At 41.8% G+C, this 20906-nt stretch overlaps 1 protein-coding gene across 1 annotated transcript; it reads right to left on the minus strand.

Annotated features, from left to right (window-relative positions):
* Positions 1–3517: 3517 nt before the first annotated feature.
* Positions 3518–5317, minus strand: LOC131242029 (pentatricopeptide repeat-containing protein At5g56310-like). Its single transcript, XM_058240385.1, has one exon. It carries the CDS (start codon positions 5216–5218, stop codon positions 3686–3688), a length of 1533 nt encoding a protein of 510 aa, XP_058096368.1. The 5' UTR covers positions 5219–5317; the 3' UTR covers positions 3518–3685.
* Positions 5318–20906: the final 15589 nt, after the last annotated feature.

The following is a 20906-nucleotide window of genomic DNA, read 5'->3' on the forward strand; positions in this document are numbered from 1 at the left end:
GGAACCGATCAACGGGAAGCCCACTGTTCGAATTGTTTGATTGGAACCCGTCAACGGGGAATCTACTGTTTCAATTGTTTGGATTGGTCGTGCTCTGCCCAAGCATCTTAAGTTTTTCTCAGCAGGGAAAAGAATGTCAAGGAGTAGGGAGCCTGCAAAGGAAGCGGATTGTGTGGGGGCACTGTGATGTATTTGTGTATTCATGACGTCCTTCCCTTTCCTCGGATCATTTTAAGGTACGAGATCCAACGCTCAAGGAGACCTCACAACATATGATTCTTACCTTTTAGTCAATGCAGGGTGACTTGCATTTAATGCAACCCAAGCTTACTATTTGGTGGTCTACTTGAGCGTTGGTGTGCCTCATTTTTTGTTTCATACCTTAAAATGATTTGAGAAAAGAATAGAGGCATGGACAAACAGATACATCACAGTGGGCCTCCTCACAGATATGCCCATTCCTGGCTAGAGACGCAATCCACCTCCCCCTGCAAAACCTGCCGCTTGCAATGAATCTCGCATACACTAACGTATATATTTTCTTATTTACAAAACTATCCATCTCTTTTAATAAAGAAACGTTTTTCATGACGTCATTATAATAGAAATTAAAAAAAAAAAAAAAAAAAAACTCAGTCGAATAACCCCCATCCACCAATTGTAACATCTCATTTTAGGCATGAGTTCCACATAGGAAAAAAGTGGGTTGAGAAGCTTAACCCATCCACCAATTGCAACATCTCATTTTGAGAAGTTTAACCCATCCACCAATTGCAACATCTCATTTTGAGAAGTTTAATCCATCCACCAATTGCAACATCTCATTTTAAGCATGAGAAAAACTGGGTTGAGAAGTTCGTACTGTGAACTATATTCAATGTTAAGTAGCAGGTTGAAAAGTTAGTACTGTTGAAACTATATTTAATGTTTACTGCTCTGTGGCCTACTTCGAACTTAATATCTATATCATTTTTTTTTGTCCCAAGCCTTAAAATGACATGCAAAAATTGGTAGACGGCTTAGATTTCTCTTAAACATCATGGATTTCCAAATAGAGTATGACACGAGGAGTCGGATATGTGACTGCGCATCACTCACATCATTATCATGCACCCGTTGAATCTTATAATGGGGTGGGGCCTATTGGCGTGATTCTTGCCATTGATTCAAGGAATTGGTGAGTTTCACAACAGAAACTATTCGGATGGTAGCCTCTAATAGTCCATCATTTGTTGTCTTGTGGCTCACTTGAGCATTGAATCTGCCTCATCTTGTGGTCCACTATCTAAAATGACTAGCCAAATTAGCGAACGAGTTGGATTTCTCTCATACATCATGGTGGGCCCCACCACCATGGTTAGAGTTTGACATTAGGGGCTGACCTTTGATATGAAACATCTACTACGTGAACCTGTGTTAATATGGACCATCCATCGTCTGGGTCCCACCTTTGATGTGGACCGTTCATGATGTGTGGCCTCTTTTAATATGGACATACATTACATGTCACATGAGAGAGGCAGAGAAAAATAAAAAAGTTAAAGAAGTTGAAAAGTAAGAAGGAAATACTAACGAGGAAAGTAACTTTGGTAACATAAGATAATTTAATTATGAAGAGACACTTAAAAAACTACCTTAAGTTAAAAATAAAAAATAATAAAATAAAATAAAATTTAGTGGTATCGAAACTGGTCCTTAATGCCTAGGGAAAGCCATAAGCAAATCAGAGAAGGCACCTTGTTCGCTAAAAATTTGAAACTCCCAAAGAAGCTTAACGTCTCTTTACCTCTTTAGCGTTAGGTTCCATCCATTGGGAGAAAGGTCACTGTTAAAGGCAATGGCAATGGCAATCGCACTTCTCACAAATCATCAGTGTGAACAAGACCAATCCATAGGATCTTGAATGTTAGTTCACCCCCAGTTTCCTCTATAAAGAATGCTAATGTTCTTCTTCTTCTTCTTCTTCTTCTTCTTTTTTTTTTTTTTTTTTTTTTTTCAGGGTTGCAAATGAGGCCATCGGATATGCGATCCAGACCATTTATCTCCTTGGTCCCACCTTAGATGGACATGTGCATTTGGGATCCAAACGATTGATGTGGCGTTTCTAATCAAATGAATGGCCGCGCTATATTGTTTTGACAAACGTGGTCATGCCTAATCAAGCCACTGTCTGTACTAGTGGGGCCTGCATTTTATTATTATTATTCAGCCCGTCGAATCATGGCACTCGTCAACATTTGTGACATCCATGCTATGTATAGGGTGGGCCACATATGATCCAATCCACTGATCATCTATCTATTTCCTCAAGCGATTATGGCCAACCATATCAAAGGTTTAGATCTAAAGAATAACATAGATCTTTGCAGTTTACAACAGAAGGTTGGGCTAGGGCTATGGCCGGGCCAAGCTTATCCTGGCATTAAGAAAAAAAAAACCTAAGAAGGTTTGGTTTTGCAGGCCAGGCTTGGACATCTTGGGTCCATACCAAGCCGCTGCTTACAGCCCTATAGATCTAATTCAATATCTTGAAAATTCTCTTTTTTTTTTTTTTTTTCTTTTCCTTTTTGCTATTTTATTGTGACATTATATCACTAATTTAATACAAAAGTTGATAAGAAGTTAAAATAATCATTTTATGCCTATATATTTAAACTTTGAAAAATTATTATTTACAAATCTTATTTCGAGTGAGATTTTTCCAATAATATTGTTGTGAGAAAAACATCCACGTATGAAAATCTTAGGCCGTGAAATTTCAGGAACGAGATTTGTCGGTGTATTGGAGGGGTACATCCAAACCGTGATATTAGTTCCATAATGTGCTGCTGATCGATGCATAAGAAATTTATTTCTATAAGGATTTTCGGTGTATGGTTCACTGAAGTTGAGGCCCATCAGATTAAACGGTTTGGATTACCTAAGCCATGGAACCCACTTGAACAAGTTGAGAAACTCTAGGCCGAGCATTAATATTTGTGTGCCATGCACAGCGCTACTGTAGAGTAACAGACATGCTTCTTAATCCAAACCTATCAAACCAAGATGGATTGTCATTCATTTTTTTGTGGCTATCAAACGAAAATTAGGCAGTCTAATGCTAGTACATGCTCCTTGATAACCATCGAATTCATATATACTACAAAATCCGATGGCGTCCATTTGGTTGGCAATAGAAGTTATGGTCAAAATAAAAACTAGGCCGTCTGATTTTGAAGCTACGTCTCATGCAAGGTGGGTCCTGCAAATTTGAAGGTCTGGATGTATGTGCATACAGACAGAAGATACAATATTTCTTCATACATTCAAAATCTTGGAGAATGACAAATTTATTACTAGCTCATTGAAATACAGTCCGTCCATCTAGTGGGCTCCCATCATGGATGGCTTGTGTTTAAAAAGTCCCACCTGTTATCACCTCTTTTAGAGTCTCAAGTGTCTGTATTATTTGATAGTCTAGGGGAAACATATGGGTTTTGTTCAGGTAATCATTAACCAACTATCAGATGGGGGAATCTCCTTTGCTCCCCTTTCTTTCATTCATTCATTTCATCTTGATGGCCTCTGCTTGTGGGCATCAAATCAAACTCCTCCCAATCTACTGCAGCTGGGAGTCTTCTTAGCTCCCCTTACTTTCATCATTCATTTCATCTTGATGGCCTCTGCTTGTTGGCATCAATCAAATTCATCCCAATCTACTGCAGCCGGGAGTCTTCTTTGCTCCCCTTTCTTTCATCATTCGTCTCATCTTTATGGCCTCCACTTGTTGGCCAGCGGCTAAGTAGATATTGCAGAGTAAAATGTAGTAGCCTCCTTCATCTGGCTTTAGCTGGAGCAACTTCTTAATGACCCGTTCTCCCATATCCACATCCCCGTGGATCCTACAAGCACCAAGCAGCGCACCCCAGACTGCATCATTGCTCTGGATTGGCATCTCCATGATGAGACAGTATGCCTCCTCTAATTCCCCTGCTCGCCCCAGCATATCCACCATGCACCCATAATGCTCAATGCCTGCCTCTATTCCATAATCTCTCCGCATGCTCTCAAACAATCTATGCCCCTCTTTCACCCATCCCTTGTGTGCGCAAGCACTAATCACAGCCAGAAATGTCACCGAGTCTGGTCTCGACCCTGCCTCTTCCATCCTCTCAAACAACCCAATAGCTTCTTCTACTGTTCCATGAATTGCACAGGCTGTAATCATGGAATTCCAAGTGATCAAGCTTTTCCTCTCCATCTTCTCAAACACTCCCCTCGCCTTCTCCAAGCACCCACACTTGGAATACATGTCTATCAGAGCATTACACAGCGAAACCATCCAACCAAAACCACTCTCTTCCACATAAGAGTGCATGCGCAGCCCTGCCTCCAAATCTCCTAAGCTCGTGCAGGCTGAGATCAAACCCACCATTGTGACCTCGTCGGGACTCACCCCCTCAGCTTGCATCTCCTGAAACAATTCCAGAGCCTGTCTCGGACGTCCCGCCTGGGCATACCCAGAGAGCATTGCCGTCCAAGAGACCACATCCTTCTCTGGCATATCCTCAAACAAGTGTCTTGCTTTATCCAGTTGCCGGGCCTTAACATGGGCGACCACCAAGCCCGACCATGAAACAACGTCGGGGGTGGGTGTCTCATCAAACACCTGACATGATGCGTCTGGGGCTCCTTTTGCAGCATATAGGTGGATCAATGTGTTCTGAACGAAGGTGTGGGAAGGATACCCAAATTTTAAGACCTGAGCATGGATCTCCTCCCCGCAGAAAGGCATCATCTGTGGTGATGCTGCTGCCTTGAGGAGGAAGGTGAAGGTAAATTCATCAGGTGCAACAGAATTGCGGCGCATCTCTTTGAAGAAGGTGATTGATTGGGAAGGTGTGTGGCTCTTGGCATGGCCCCGGATGATGGTGTTGTAGAAGAAGGTGTTTCGTTGGTGGGTTTGCAGCATATGATGGAAGAGGAGCCGAGCATAATGAAGATCGCCTGATGGGGAAACTGCGGTGAACCTCAGCATCTTTGCAAGGATAAGATTGTTGAGGTTGAGGTTGTTCCTGATTAGTCGAGCGTGAATTCGTTTGAGCTGTCGCATACTGGTGCAGCTCTGTGATAAAGAAATCAGGAGTAGGCTTGTACCACTACTAGCAGCGTGAGTAAATCCTTGTTGTTCACTGCTTGCAGGCATCAGTTCACCGCTTCTGCTATTCATCTTAATCATGATAGCCTCTTCTTCTTCTTCTTCTTCTTCTTTGCAAAAGATAAACTTTGAACTATCATTGGAACGGCTTGCTTTTCACTTGTTTGCGACAAGGACATGAAATATACGATAGGCCTTTTTCTGTGTACTATTTCCCGTATTTACCAAAAAAAAAAAGAAAAAAAAGGATAGTTAAACGCATGCTTTCGAAACATTTAAAAGCAAAATAACAGTCACCATGGATCAGGGGGGGGGCTTCAAATTCCCGGCGTTATTTTGCACCATAAAGTAACTAACTGTGGGTTTCAAATCCCCTCAATCACGGGTTTGGATTACGTCTAACATCCTTGTAAGAGTTGCATGTATAACATGTATGTCAAAAATTACGTACGTTCACTTATTAAAGATATTAAAGTTGATTTAGTGATTAAATTCAAAACCTGTAAATATACAATAGCTACTTTTGGATTAAAGTTGATTCTCAATCTAAGGCCAACACAGCAAAAGGATTTCAAATCCAGGGTTCCAAATCCACGCTCGCAAACGGGCCCCAAGGTTTGGGGCATTAGACATCGAGCGGCCGGTTGTTGTACGGTGTTAGGGTTATATACCGTTCATAAACCATATTTTTTTAAAATACAAAGCTGCCTTCATTTTTCACTCATTCAATGCAGCCATCTCATTTTCTCACTGTTTGATTTTCCAACTACAGTTGTAGTTTAAGGTAAATGGGTAATTATTATTTACCTTTATATTTTTGGATAGATTTTCAAGGTGATGTTGCTGTAATTTAAGGTAAATGGGTAATTATTATTTACCTTTATATTTCTGGATGGATTTCTAATGTGATGTTGACAGCCACCTTCATTCATAGCTCCATCATGATGTGTGTGTCTTATCCACACCGTCCATCCCTTTAGCCAGCTCATATTAGGGCCTGTGCCAGAAAATGAGGCAGATACAAAGCCCAAGTGGACCGCACTAGGAAACAATGAGAATTGAACTCCTACCATTGAAAGCTTCTTAGGGACCTTGTAAGTTTTGGATTAAGCTGATATTTTTGTTTCCCTTTTACTCATGACTTTGTGACCTTATGAACAAGTTGGATGACAAATAAACATTAATGTGGGCCCTAGGGAGAAAACAGCTTTCAAACGTTGACGTCTTTATAATCCTTGCTTCCTAAGGTGTGGTCTATTTGAGCATCTGCCTTATTTTTTTGGATCATGCCTTAAAACGTGTTGTTAAAGAGGATGAATGGTGTGGTTAAGTCACATATATCATGAAGGAGCCCACATATTTAAATAAGTAATAACACGGTTTTCATGGAGCGACCAATTTCAAACATGTGAAATAAGTCATAAATACCTTATCAGGGAAATTAAAAATCAAACAGCCCCATCAATAAAAACATCAACCGAGCTGTCTCCTCTGATAAAATTCTAAGCGCGAACAACCAATCATCTTCTCTCTCCTGTTATGCACTTCTTCCCTTTAATAGGGAAGATCGACAACCCCTTTCACTCCACCGTTGGTAAAATCCCAAGGGCGTATTTGGACAGGCGGATAGGAAGGGATTGGATGGTATTATGGTGGATGGCAGCAATTTCAAGATAATGATGGCTGCGCCAGTGGATTGGTGCCAAACCCATGGGATTGGTATATCCCATGGCCCACTACGTGGCATGTTTGGCCGGAGCAGACTGAAGTTGGAATTGCCAACATGTCCGCGTGTTTGGCTGGGCATGGGATTGCACGCAATCCCATGGATTGAATCCAAAGGCTGCCAAGGGTGGGCAGAGTTGGTTATAACCATCTCTAGACAAGGAACGGATTAGCTACTCCCCCTGCCACCAGCTCCATGGCTAGTGGTCTGGTTTGTGGGCCGCACCATGGTAATTGTTTCATCAGTTCCGTTCATCCATTTTTACATACCATTCTATCTCTTGATCCCAATAATTAGAGGGATATAAATCTCAGGTGGACCACACCACATGAAAACAATAATGATTGGATATCCACCATTAAAATCCTCATAAGGCCCACTATACTGTTTATTTGACATCCAGTCTGTTGATTAGGTCATGCAGGTCGTGATGAAAGAAAAAACAAAGATCAGCTTGATCCAAATCTTTTATGGCCCCCAAAATGTTTGTAATGGTTGACCCTCATTCAACATTGTTTCCTGTAATGTGGTCCACATGAGTTTTGGAATCACACCGTAAAATGATCTGTAAAATTAGATGGACGGGATGGATGAAACACATACATCATGGTTGGGTCCACATAGCACCGACCACTAGCCATTGGCCAGTTTTAGGGGGAGTAGCCAATCCGTTCCCATCTAGACATGCCCACAGCACGTCCGAGCAGGCCTCTGTGAGGCCCACTGTGATATATTTGTCTCATCCATGCCATTGATCACGCCACTAGACTGATGTAAGTACACTAGCCAAAAATTGAGCGTTGTCCATATCTTTAGTGGACCACATCAAAGGAATTCGCGATGATAATGAAACTACCATATACGTGATTCCATGGGCCACCGTTCTTTGCTTCTTTTTTTTTTTTTTTTCCATCCAAAAAAGTAGTAGGCCACACCCTAAAATCTAGTTTATTCAATCAATTTCAGTCTCACGTGGGACATGTCCATGTATCCGGTGGACCACATCATATGACGGTGGTGTGATATAGACATATTAAGATAATATATGGCAGTCAATAATGTAAATAATTGCATCGGCTCTTATGGCCGATGTTAGCATAAGTCATACACAAAAAAGATTTTTTAAAAAAAAGAAAAAAAAGAACCAAAGTGACAACACAAAAGTTACAGCACCAGTGTTGGGCTAGAATTTAAAAATAACAATCAATGTAAGAAAAGAACCACGACGGCAACCAGAAGTGCATAGAATCTCTCACTATCTGATGGGGTAAGATCATCAGTCGACGTGGCCCTAGAAACCATGGCCTAGGTCGTCTGCATTGTCTATCAAATATACGAAGTCAAAGAATGGTGGATGTCCACCTTATCAGAATATGTGGCAACCTGAACCGCAGGAGATTCTGTGCGAGGTCTCGACGGTGTACAGGCATTACTGAAGTGATCGTCACATCATGGAACAGCTCCTTCCAGTTCTTGAAGGCTCAATGTCTTGCTTCGTTAAATCCATTCACCTCCAACCTAGCATCGTCTCATGTCGGATATATGCCTGGCCGACGTCCTACCAAGACAAAGTAGTACTTCTCCTTTCCCATCTCCAATGACATGAAGGCAATTGGCATAAGATTCGTGTTTTGGAATAGGATCATGAAGGAAGTGTACATTCATTAATGTCGTAACGAAAAAAAGAAAAAAGAAAAAGAAATACAAATAAACTTACTAAATGAAAAGAAAATAGATTGTAAGTACGTACCCTTCCAAACAAGCGGAGTGTGTGGTCTTATCTGTCTTAATTTGCATAATCCAAGCATGTGTTTACATATACGAAAGATGTTAATTAGCAAAAAGTTGTCACCATCGCATAAGTCATATTAGTATACACTACGCATACACCAGCATATATCAATTCAAAAAAAAAAAAAAAATTCAAAAATCATGTCGAACAAAGTTATTACATGCCCAGTTAAGTAATGAGAAAACATAATCAGGGACAACACTTCCTCAGACGGATCCAACAGGAATATAGATATACTTAACAAAGAGTCACTTTGGTAGTTTAAAAGAAATTTCATAACTAGAGTACATGGAAACTAACACTAGTAAATCCATCCGCACAATGCTGGTAAGAAAAAGAACAGACCGAACTACCAATCCAACTGTACCAGCATATATGATATTCAATCAAAGTAACATCTCATAGGAAGTAATTGTAAATTCTCGAAGATCATTCCACATCAAGATTAGAGAAATTAGTAGAACTTGATAGTAAATGAAATTACACAGAATATTAAACCAAGAATCCATCTGCCCACATTCTGAGAAACAGTACTACACAATAGATGAGAATAACCATACCAGAGAAGTATAACAAATCCAAGAGATGACACCAATGAACTTCTAGTCAATGAGACCATGTTGCAAGCAACCAATAGAATTCTACGAAAAGAACGTGACTTTAGGTTAAACAGAATAAGTATATTCCCTACTTAAAGAAGGAATCCAACTGCATATATCTAGATTGAATCGAAAGTATATAATCGAAACCACAGAAGACAACAATTTTCATGAATTATAAAAAAAAAAAAAACAATTCTTCTTGCAAGTATATGTCTTCCTGTATATGAACTAAGAAAAAAATTTCATATCCAAACTAAATGTGAAGAACACACCACGTAAGAATCTTTGCACAAACAAACAACTTGACAAATTTAACTTAAGCTGAAAATACCAGCATCATTCAATGCCATATGGTAGATGGGTGGGAATGTAAAATCTAGAAATTTACTGAGAATACATTCCACCTAACATATGAGTTCACTACAATTTACTTAACAGAATCCACAGATGATTAACTTTTAGCCAATGAAGATAGCTCTAGTAACCAAAGATTCATATACGTAGCTAAGTCATGAAATTTCATAACTTGATTCCAAGGACACCAAAACCACTAAATCTATCTGAGATCACTGGCAACAGGAAGAACAGAATGAGATTGAATACGAACTTATTCGACACATGAGATTCAATCATAATAAGTCTCTAAGGAAATTAATAGTAATACATGAAGAACAATCTACACACTTCCTCAGAAATTAGTAGAGATAAAGACAAATTTCCACTTTATGCAATTAGAAGAAAATCCATATGACAAAACATTCAAAAATATTCAAATGAGTCATCAATCGATATTAAATGAAATTCCGCACAATATGAACATAAGCATCGATATGCCCACATTCTAAGAAACAGTAAAACAGGAAAAAAGACAGGTGTAAAAAATAGGATAATTGATAATGGATGACAAAACATACAAAAAAATTCTGAGAAAATTCAGTCTAAACTGAATGTGAAAAACAGGAAAATTTCTGTGCATATATTCCATGAAAAAAAAGGATTTCATCTCATTTGATTTAGATCAGCAAATGAAGATAGCATTGATCAAACAGTGATTAATATACGTATCCATAAAAAAATTTCATAACTCGATTCCAAGGAAAACCAACCAAAGTATATCCATCTGACTACGAATGTAACACTCCAATTTAGTAAATAGAGATTCTCAGAAGAACAATCTATGGTAAATAGTCCATAAATTACTAGATTATCTAACATATGAGATCTACGAAATCGAAGAAATCTCAAATAATCAAATTCCTCATATATATTCAGAGAACCCAAAACCCCATGGATCATGATATTGCCAAGACATTTTATAATCTGAATCCAGAAGGCCTAAACCTGAGAATCGATATAGAAGAAACCCCACACGGCCATACTCCTACGACATCTCATCCATCCAAGTTAACAGAACTTGAAGATAATGAGACGATGCAATAACCTCCATTATTAGATTTTTGTAAGAAAGGTAAGAGCAATAGGAATAAAAACACAGTATATAGGACCTATGAAGAAGAAATCCAACTGCACATGTATATCAGAACTCCAAAAGAAGTCATCGCAACTAGCCAGACAGGCCAACTCCATCTCGGAGGGCCTGTTTCGCCGGTGATGACAAGTTTACATCAGATGCATGAAAACCCTATATGGCCCTCTTAGATGCTACATAAATCATCAATATCTGGAACATGAAAGACCTATGAACAGTACAGAAGGGCGTTACATGCTCAGTGTGAGGAAGAAGATCTACCTCAGCCTGACCAGACCGTTAGCTCGTGATGGCAGTGCCCGATCGATGAAGATGACCATCGCGACCTAATGGTGGTTCTTATAAACCCGATTTCGCGCCAAAACAAAACCCTCCCTCTACCAGGTCTCCCGCCAAATCAAAACCCTGTGAAATCCCATCCCACAATCCATATGATGGACTGTGGACAGACATGGGATGGGATCGAGAAGGGATAACGAAGATCAGTGATTTCAACTCCATGGGATTTCGTAATCCAGCAGAAAGTCTCCCGAATCTAGCGAAACCTCCCATCAGTCTTCAATCCCTCACTGCCCAAACAGACCTGCATACGGACGGGATGAGATTCGAGGACCCTATCCCACCTACTACACCCTACTCCAGCATAAGATGCCCGTCCAAACATGCCCTAACTGCTTGTGCAAAAGGGCGAAACATCTTGATACCTAGTACCCTCCATTCCCCTCATTCTCTCTGCCCTCTCTCGTTCTCTCTCTTCCCTTTGGTAAGATCGACAACCCAGTTTTACCTTATGGTAAACCCTAATCAAGCTTGTCCATGAACAACGATCATTCCTCTCCTTTTCACCTCATTTCTATATTACAATGGCAACGTTCATCTCGATGAATCTATCCTTTTCATACATGTTTGCTACTATATATGTAGAGTTAATATGTATTATGAATGAAAAAGTATTGGCCAAGAAGGTAAGGTTAGGTCGCGCATACCATGAGATTGGCCAACAACCGACATGACAAAGGGCTTAACCTCAGAGTTTAGTTCAAGCAAGAGGGGAGCTCGGCCCCAGTTATCTCAGTCTCCAAAAACAAGTCAGCAGACTATTGACTCACCCGACGTCAAAGAGAGCATGACAATGGTTCGACAAGAGAACCCAGGTAGGCCAAAATCTTCCTCGGGACAAATCCACCTCGATCCTCTACTGAGTGCCTCCATTAAGTTCCAACTTGGAACAAGCTGTCCAAGTCTCGCCGAACTTCCTCACTTGAGATTCAGGCCGAGAATCCAGTAAGGTGATCACAACAAAGATCTACTTGATATCTTAGTTGAGAATCTTGGAAGATCCTCACGACATCATGTATGGGATTCGAATCCATCTATGACATGTCCCTGTTAAACAAGGAGATCTTCTTCTATGCCATCGTCTTGTCCTAACTATAAATAGGAACACTCCTAATAGTGAAAGCTACGCACCATTTTCAACTTAAACCCTGTTTATGACTAGACTCAGATTCCCAACCTAACTTAGGCATCGGAGGGTTCCCCGTATTAGCTAGGGTCTCCTTTGTTCATTCTTTGTGTAGGTGCTTGAAGGTTTATAAAAGGCTAACCAAATTTTTGCATTAACAGTTTAGCGCTATATGTGGGAATGACATCGAAAGCCGTTCTCATAATTCACGAGGCTTCGACAATGGCGAAAGGGAGAAAGAAAGCCCAAACCTACATTGTTACACCTGATTTTATGCCAATAGAGCAATCTGTTCATCTTCCCAACTTCAGGCTGACTCTGCACTTGCAGGACCGATGCAGCGATCCCGAAATCGAGGAGGATGGCTTGTCTCTATTGAACTGCAAGTTGAAGCATTGACTAACAATATCGACTTTATAAAACGAATGTTAGAGCAACAGAACCCTCCCCTCGTCCAGGGGGCTAAGGAAGCAATGGCTTGAGCAGTCACAGAAATCCTCGCACCAATGCCCGCCGGGTCCCAGAGGAGCAAACAGCTCAGACTATCGAGGCCGGCACCCTCCCATGTCTCAAGCACTGCTGTGTTGGCTACCTCTAACTTACATCATGAGTCCGAGAAGAAGAGGTGTGACAAAGCTCCTGAAACTGTGGCCAAGGCAGTAGCCGAAAGCAAAGATCCTTAGGAGGCTAAGCTTAACAAATTGTGGGCTAGATCGATGATATATGGCAGGCTTACCATGCACATGGTCCGACCTCAGTAGAGGCAATGCTGGAAGAAACTGAGCCCCCATTTACCACTAACATCATGCATGTCCAACTCTTGCCTAGGTTCCGGATGCCACAGATCACCATGTATTCTGGAACCACTGATTCGGCTAAACACCTGGAATCTTTTAGGGCCTTGATGGAACTTCACGACGCATCAACCGCGATTATGTGCCAAGTGTTTTCCTTAACCCTAATAGGAACGACTTAGAAGTGGTTCTGACAGTTGAAGCCTCAATCCATCAGCTCGTTCTCACGGCTCAACAAAGTGTTCATCACTAACTTCATTGGAGAACAAGAAAGGCTCAAACTGACTACTTGCCTCCTTACCATCATCTAGAAAGAGGGCGAGCTGCTAAAAGACTACATCAAATGCTTCAACCTAGAGGAGATGTAAGTGGAGGGGCACTCGGAAGAGATCACATTGGCTGCCATGATGAAACGCTTAAGGGAGGAGAGGTTCCTTTTCTCACTCGGCAAGAACCCACCAACAACTTTGGCCGATCTTCTCAATCGAGCTCAGAAATACTCCAACGTTGAGGAACTTTTTAGCTTGCAAAAAGTTACTCGAAACAAGGGTAGCTCGACCAAGGAGAAGTGACCTAAGGAAGAACAAGCATCGACCAACAACAACAAATGAAAAAAAGACAACGACTCAATTAGAGGTCAGCGTCTGAGCAGGCGACTTGAGAGTAGGTTTAACTTCTACACTCCCCTTAATATGATGCCTGAACAGATTCTCATGGAAGTTCGAGACAAGCGGATCCTCAAGTGGCCGAACATAATGAAGACCGATACCGACAGGAGAGATAAACAAAAGTACTGCTACTTCCATCGAGATAATGGTCACTCCACCAGTGACTACTTCGATCTTAAGGAAGAGATCGATGCCCTCATCTGTGACAGACACCTACAAGAATATGTCAACGGGAGGGAAGAGTGGCCTGGTCGAAAGAACGAGTGGTCCATCAATAATAACGAAGCCACCAGATAAATCTACACCATCTTCCGCGCACCTCGGTTGTTTTTGTTTTTCTTCAACTATTCGCTTGGCCTTGCTTCATTAGTTCTGGAAGGATGTCCATTCTTGGTCTTCTAGTTGACACGTGGAAGATTTTGTAGCTTATCCAAACCATCATCTACCATGTGCTTTCCATAAATGACCTTTAGTTGGAAACGGAACCAAGACGATAATCCTATTCATAAGTATTGTGGCCATCAAGTGGACGCACGGTTTATTTCAATCTATTCTTCCGAAGAAATTGATGGCATGTATCATACGTTCAATGGGACCTTAAGCGAAGGGTGACAACACGGTGGAGCCGGAAGAGCAGGAATATGAGCCATCTCTCTCCAGTATGCGTACGTATCAATCTAGTCCATCCATCTACTCGGTCCTACCTGATGGAGATGGCTCATGTTGGAAGCGGATGGGGTGGTGACTCCAACACCACCTATATCCTTGGTGACTCTGTGGGCCCACCATGGTGCATGGGTTTTATTGACACCGTCCATTCATTTTGATATCATGTTAGGGCGTACGCCCAAAAGTGAGGCAAATACAGGGATCAAGTGGACCACACTGCAGGAAGTAGCAATGATAATAAGGCCCACCAATGAAACATTACAATGACCTACGGTGATGTTTATTTGCCACCCAACCTGTTTATTAGGCCATGTAGACTTGGATGAAATGAAAACACAAATACCTGTGTATTCCAAAAATTTTGTGGTGCTTATGAAGTTTTCAACTGTTGGTGTTTAATTCTCACTATTTACTGTAGTGTGGTCCATTTCAGCTTTGATTGTCTCTATTTTTTATTTTTTATTTTTGGCTCATGCTCTAAAATGAGCTAGCTAGATGATTGGACTGCTAAGATCTCATCAACTGCAACCCATTGAAATTAAAACTCTCCATCTGTCCTTCTATACAATCATTATCAGCCTCGGCAAAGGTATAGTCCACTTTTATCATCTTCAAAGGTTAAATTGGCTTTTTATGAGAGAGAACGTAGTATTCTTTTGCAAATCCATATATGAGTCAAAGTAACTAGGCAATTAATTAACCATTTTTAAGATTAATTGACCGTATTTATTAAAAGGTAGGCATTGATATGATGTTGATGGTCCGAAAGGTAAGCAGCCGTACAGGAAAAGTACAAAAATAAAATAAAATAAAATAAAAGAAGAAGAAGAAGTAAATGCTCAAATCGTTTCCATTTCAACATTCACGTTTTGTATTATTTCTCTGTATCCATTCCAAGACCCCCCTCAAGAACGAAAGGAATAAAAAACAAGGCACTCAATCGATCCATTACATAGTAAATCTGCCAGCGCCCGTGAGATGGACGGTAGGGTTTACAGCACATGTGACAAAATTAGGTACGTGTGAGGGAGTCCGCTCATTCATATGCCATACCAATGCTTGAATAGGGCACTGCTATTTTTGAGTCATATATATGATAGTACTCATGCTGCGTATGCTTCATACTCAGGCACGCAAAGATTGTACACGTGACACACAAGTAACACAAAGAATATCGAATAGATTAAGCAGTCCACTGTCGCCGGTTGACAATCTCAAGACCAGATGGGTTGAACAATCCTACCCTCTGATGTGTACACTTGTTTGTGAGTATAGGACGGTGAATATTTTCATTTCTAACTGCATAATAGATGTCCATCAATCAGATAGACAATTAAATAGCTTTTAAATTCATTATACATCTACACTAGGTACTGTGTTTAGACAACTTAACTTGATTACTTGCATGTCACCACTGTAATTTCTAAATGCTTATTTTGATAGAAAGAGTGGAAGTGGTAACCCTTAAGATCTGACGGTCTACATGATATGGAACCTTCACGCCGAAGATTAACACTACAGATCCAGCGGCCTGCGTATTCACTACTGGAGCAGATGAGTCTATTTACCCCTCTGATTCTATGGTATAGATGACCCCGGATTACGATATATGGCTTAGATCGTCCCATGGACAAATTAAATGGATAAATTTCTATATACCAACCACTATTTCTGTCACGACCCTAATTCGAAAATCGGATTCACTGGAATTCCGATCGGCAAATCCGGTGTTGACAGCCTCCGTAATACCCCATTCTCGGCTCCTAGCATCTATACGCCAGATTTCCGATCCTGGGATCCTACAAGGAGGATTTTTCAATGTACATTTAACTCATAATAAGCATAACCACAAGATTACCCAATTCACAAAGGCAACATCATCATCACATATCCACTAATATAATCATTTGGGTACAATGCTGAAAGGGAAATACATAAATCGAAAATCAAGCTCCAGAAAATATTTGCACACTCCAAGCTCAACGCTACTGCAACCTAACATCACCTGCACGCATCTATCGTGCATAAGCTTATAGAAAGCTTAGAGGGCGGTGTAAGTGTGTGCGAAAGGTAAGTGTCAAGTATTCAACACAATATCATATTCATACAATACTGGAAATACTGGTAATCCATAAATGGCATAATATCGGAATAAGCAAAGATACTGACAAGATCATGAATAATCAGAGTAAACAGAAATACTGACAAGATCATAAATCACACGATAACAGAGTAAGCGGAAATACAGATAAGTCCATGAGTCAAGCAATATCAGAAAATGCGATACAGAACAACTATGCAAATGAGGAGTCATAAAGAGCTAAATATCAGATGCCGAGGATGCGATGTAATATGCAGTGCAAATGGAATGACCATGCTGGAATGTGAAGTCGGGATGATAGTACGTAGTATCGCAGGCTATAGGGTCCATCACAAGGGACTTCTATCCAAACAAGTCCCATACCTAAATTTAGATAGTCAGACTCAATGTGGTAAACTCCTGATCTCAGGTTAGTCGCGCGCCCCAACTGAAATCCTGGCCATTGCGAAAGTTCATATAATAAATAATTGCGCACCACCAGCCCGAGTGGGTAGTGAATGAATGAATGAGTGAGTATGCAAATCCTACTCAATAAGTCCACATATCAGTACGGTTCATCCCCGGGATCTATTACACTTCAAACCAGATTGCCGCCCCATCGCACGCAACAAGGTGAGTGGAAAAGACCTCACTATCCGTCTGCTAATATCGGGCCCGACTCGTCGATAGCGGACCCATTCCTCGAGCTGGTTAGACTCAGCCTAGCATTGCCATCTCCTCTCGGGCAGGTAAGGCCATACCCCCTTCCAACCGACCATGACACAGTGGGAGACGCGGCCTAACGGTATACGGCCCTCATGCGCTCATGCCTCTACTCGGTTTAGACGTTGGAGCAACCTCTGGAACCAAGAGGGTTTAAGGACTTTCACCCAGGGATATCTATAGCACCCCATATAGAACAGATTTTCAGTGTCCCGTCTGGCCATCCACGATATGCCTGTGGAGGCTACGACCCTAATGTCGCTAGGGCACACAATGCAAGATGCATGAGTCATACAATCCAGTCATGCATCAACCCTGCACACACCGTACGCTCATGTGAGATAACCTCCGCCTATCAGGGAGTCTCATAACAATCTGCCTAATGAAATATGCAATAGTTAACCACATCTCATAACAAACATGCAGATGATGCGTATGGGTATATATCATGATGCTATGCAGTCACATACTCATAATCGGTATTAATGACCGGCATCTACAATCGACCTCGACTATGTGGACATTTAACCAATATTGCCCCTAAGGAATGACCCTCATGGATCCTAACATATAATGGACCCATGACCTCACACAAGGGCCAAATATACAACACTATGGGCCTCACTCAAGAGCTTAATACACATCACGATGGGCCTTTCACATGGGCCTAACATACATCACAATGGGCCTCAACTACGAGTCGCATATACACCATATAGGTCTCGATAATTGGCCTCGACAATTGAAATCGGTCAATAATCGAAATCAGCAAATCAATTACGTTAATCGGAATTGGCGATTGGTCATGATAAACGGCTTCGATTGCTAATCGGCAATCGGTCAAGTCAGTCGGAATCGGCAATCGATCATGATAAACGACCTCGATCGCTAATCGGCAATCAGTCAAGATAAACGGCCTCGATCGCTAATCGGCAATCGGTCAAGATAAACGGCCTCGATTGTAAATCGGCAATCGGTCATGATAAACGGTCTCGATCGCTAATCAGCAATCGGTCAAGATAAACGGCCTCGATCGCTAATCGGCAATCAGTCAAGTCAATCGGAGTCGGCAATCGGTCATGATAAACGGCCTCGATCGCTAATCGGTAATCGGTCAAGATAAATAACCTCGATCGCTAATTAGCAATCGGTCAAGATAAACAGCCTCGATTGCTAATCGGTAATCAGTCAAGATAAGCGGCTTCGATCACTAATCGACAATCGGTCAAGATAAACAGCCTCGATTGCTAATCGGCAATCGGTCATGATAAACGGCCTCGATCGCTAATCAGCAATCGATCAAGATAAACGACATCGATCTCTAATCGGCAATTAGTTAAGATAAACGACCTCAATTGTTAATCGGCAATCGGCCATGACAATCGGAATCGGTCAATAATCGGAATCGGCAAATCAGTCACGACAATGGCACCGATAATCAACAGATAAACAAAGTGAGGTCCATAAATGATCAGCCGATCAACCATAGTATAAAGATCAACACTCGGCCGTTGTTATATCAAATCCGATAGCACGGAGCCGTCCGTCTACGGTGAATGGGGCCCACTTATTTGGATTAACCCACTAAGGGAATGATGAGAATGAGCCTAACAAGGCCTAAGGAAAGGTCACAATGTGGACATCCAACCATCATTGCCCATCAATGTGGACATCTAACCAACATTGTTCCCAAGGAGTGGCCTACATAGAAACACATAGTAGGCCTATGACCCCACGTTACAATCATGATGGGCCTTATTTACGTCACATAGGCCTCGTCATATGGGCCAATGTACATCTCATCGGCCTCGAATACACAACAGGTGGGCCTCGCACCTGGGCTTCAAATACATCATAACGGCCTCGCACCTAGGCCTCGTAGGTTAAGTGGGCCACATCACATAGGCCGCATTATATGGGTCGCACCATCGGGCTTCATGTATATCAAATAGGTCGCGCCAGTGGGCCTCATATATATCAAGTCGGGCCCGCCCTTATGTATTTAAAGACCCGACCTATTCATAAGGTAACATAGGGATCATGAAGTGAAAACAATATCAGCTTAATTGGAAACTACGATGGCCCTTAGAAGTTTGAATGGTGGATGTCACGGTCCGCTATTTAAATGATGGGGTCCACTTGAACCTTAGATCTAACCCGTTCTTTTGCTCACACCATAAAATGATATCACAAGTAGTTAGATGGTATGGATACAACACATGCATTATGGTTGGCCCCACCACCCAAACAATGGGCCGTGAAGATAAAACACAAACTTCCTAACGGGCCTACACGCAGAATAGCAGTGGGTCCCACAGAACTTAACGGTGTGGATTGTATCACAATTACAACCGGTCCCACGGACCTAGCTGACGACAAGGCAGCAAGAACAGCTACATGGCTGCTGGACGTGCAGCCTCAGCTGTTTAAAGATACAGAGGTGGGTCCCACGTAGGGCCACCCTCATATGATATAAAGTGTGTGTATATATATATATATATATTTATATTTATATTTATATTTATATTTATATTATATCTAATACCCAACAACGTCCAGTCTCTGGACGTGCGTTCATCACACGTGCATACATCACACGTGAATGCCCGGATGTGCATACATCACACGTGGGTGTGTCCCACGTAGGGCCACACCATATATCTTATAGTATATATATATTACATTATATTATATTTATATAATATAATATATCATGCAAGGGCAAAAAAGGCCACCGTCCAGACCGTTGGAAGCTCTGGACGGTACTGATCTTTGGCACAAATCATGTGGGTCCCACACGTGGGGTGTGTCCCACCGTTCAAGCACAGTGGACACCACATACATGATGGTGTGGTCCACCTCAATGGATGGACGGCCTGGATGGGTCCCATCAACCCCACGGTCAGGTCACACTTCACTGTCAGCCACCCCCACCAGGCAATCAATGCCAATACGCCAGCGTTGAGCTAAGGTCTGGTCCTAGCGTTGAAACTAGGTGCCTTTCACGCAATCTACCACAAGAGCTATGGATCCAGGCGTGTGGGTAGATACCAAGGATGGCCCCACACGGACGTGGTCCCACCGTCTAGGGATGGTGGATAAGAGACCCATCATAATGGGCACCATCGCACACCGCTGGACAGTTTGCATACGAAACATACATCATGTAGGGTCCACATGGGTGGATGGTGTGGGACAAACACTTACATCAACGAGTCCCATGCAGGGCCCACCATAACATTTATCTGCCATCCAAGCCATGGATAAGGTCACACGGACCCTGGATAAAGAGGAAAACAAATTTCATAATGATCCAAACTTCTCGAACACCCAAAAGGGTTCCAATGGCAGATGCTCAATCACCACTGTTTCCTGTAGTGTGGGCCACCTGAGTTCCACATAAGGCTGATTTTTAGAGGGTCCACTGTCCCAAAAGGGGACCCAACAAATGCATGGTGTTGATGGTCGACACACATCATGGTGGGGCCCACGCTGGGACCCAACGGTCCCTCTCCAACCGTCCCAACGCAGCGTCAGCTGCTGTATGCTTTGTTATTTTTTTTAAATTAAAAAAAAAATAGTTTTCTTGTGGTTTTTTCTAAGTAGGGCCCACATCAGGAGTATCCGACCCAGCCATTGGATTTTATGGCTGAAGACAGTCCAAATGAGCTTGATATTGGTTGTATTTTTGAGGTACAGAAACCTTAGGATAGATTTCAATGCTACAAACACTTCTTTCTATGGTATGACCCTCCAGAAAA

The sequence above is a fragment of the Magnolia sinica genome, chromosome 4 (assembly GCF_029962835.1).
Source record: "Magnolia sinica isolate HGM2019 chromosome 4, MsV1, whole genome shotgun sequence".
Classification (NCBI taxonomy): domain Eukaryota; kingdom Viridiplantae; phylum Streptophyta; class Magnoliopsida; order Magnoliales; family Magnoliaceae; genus Magnolia; species Magnolia sinica.

What these genes read in the sequence shown, in the direction of transcription:
- LOC131242029 (XM_058240385.1), bottom strand. Translation starts at nt 5,218, where the DNA reads ATGATTAAGATGAATAGCAGAAGCGGTGAACTGATGCCTGCAAGCAGT.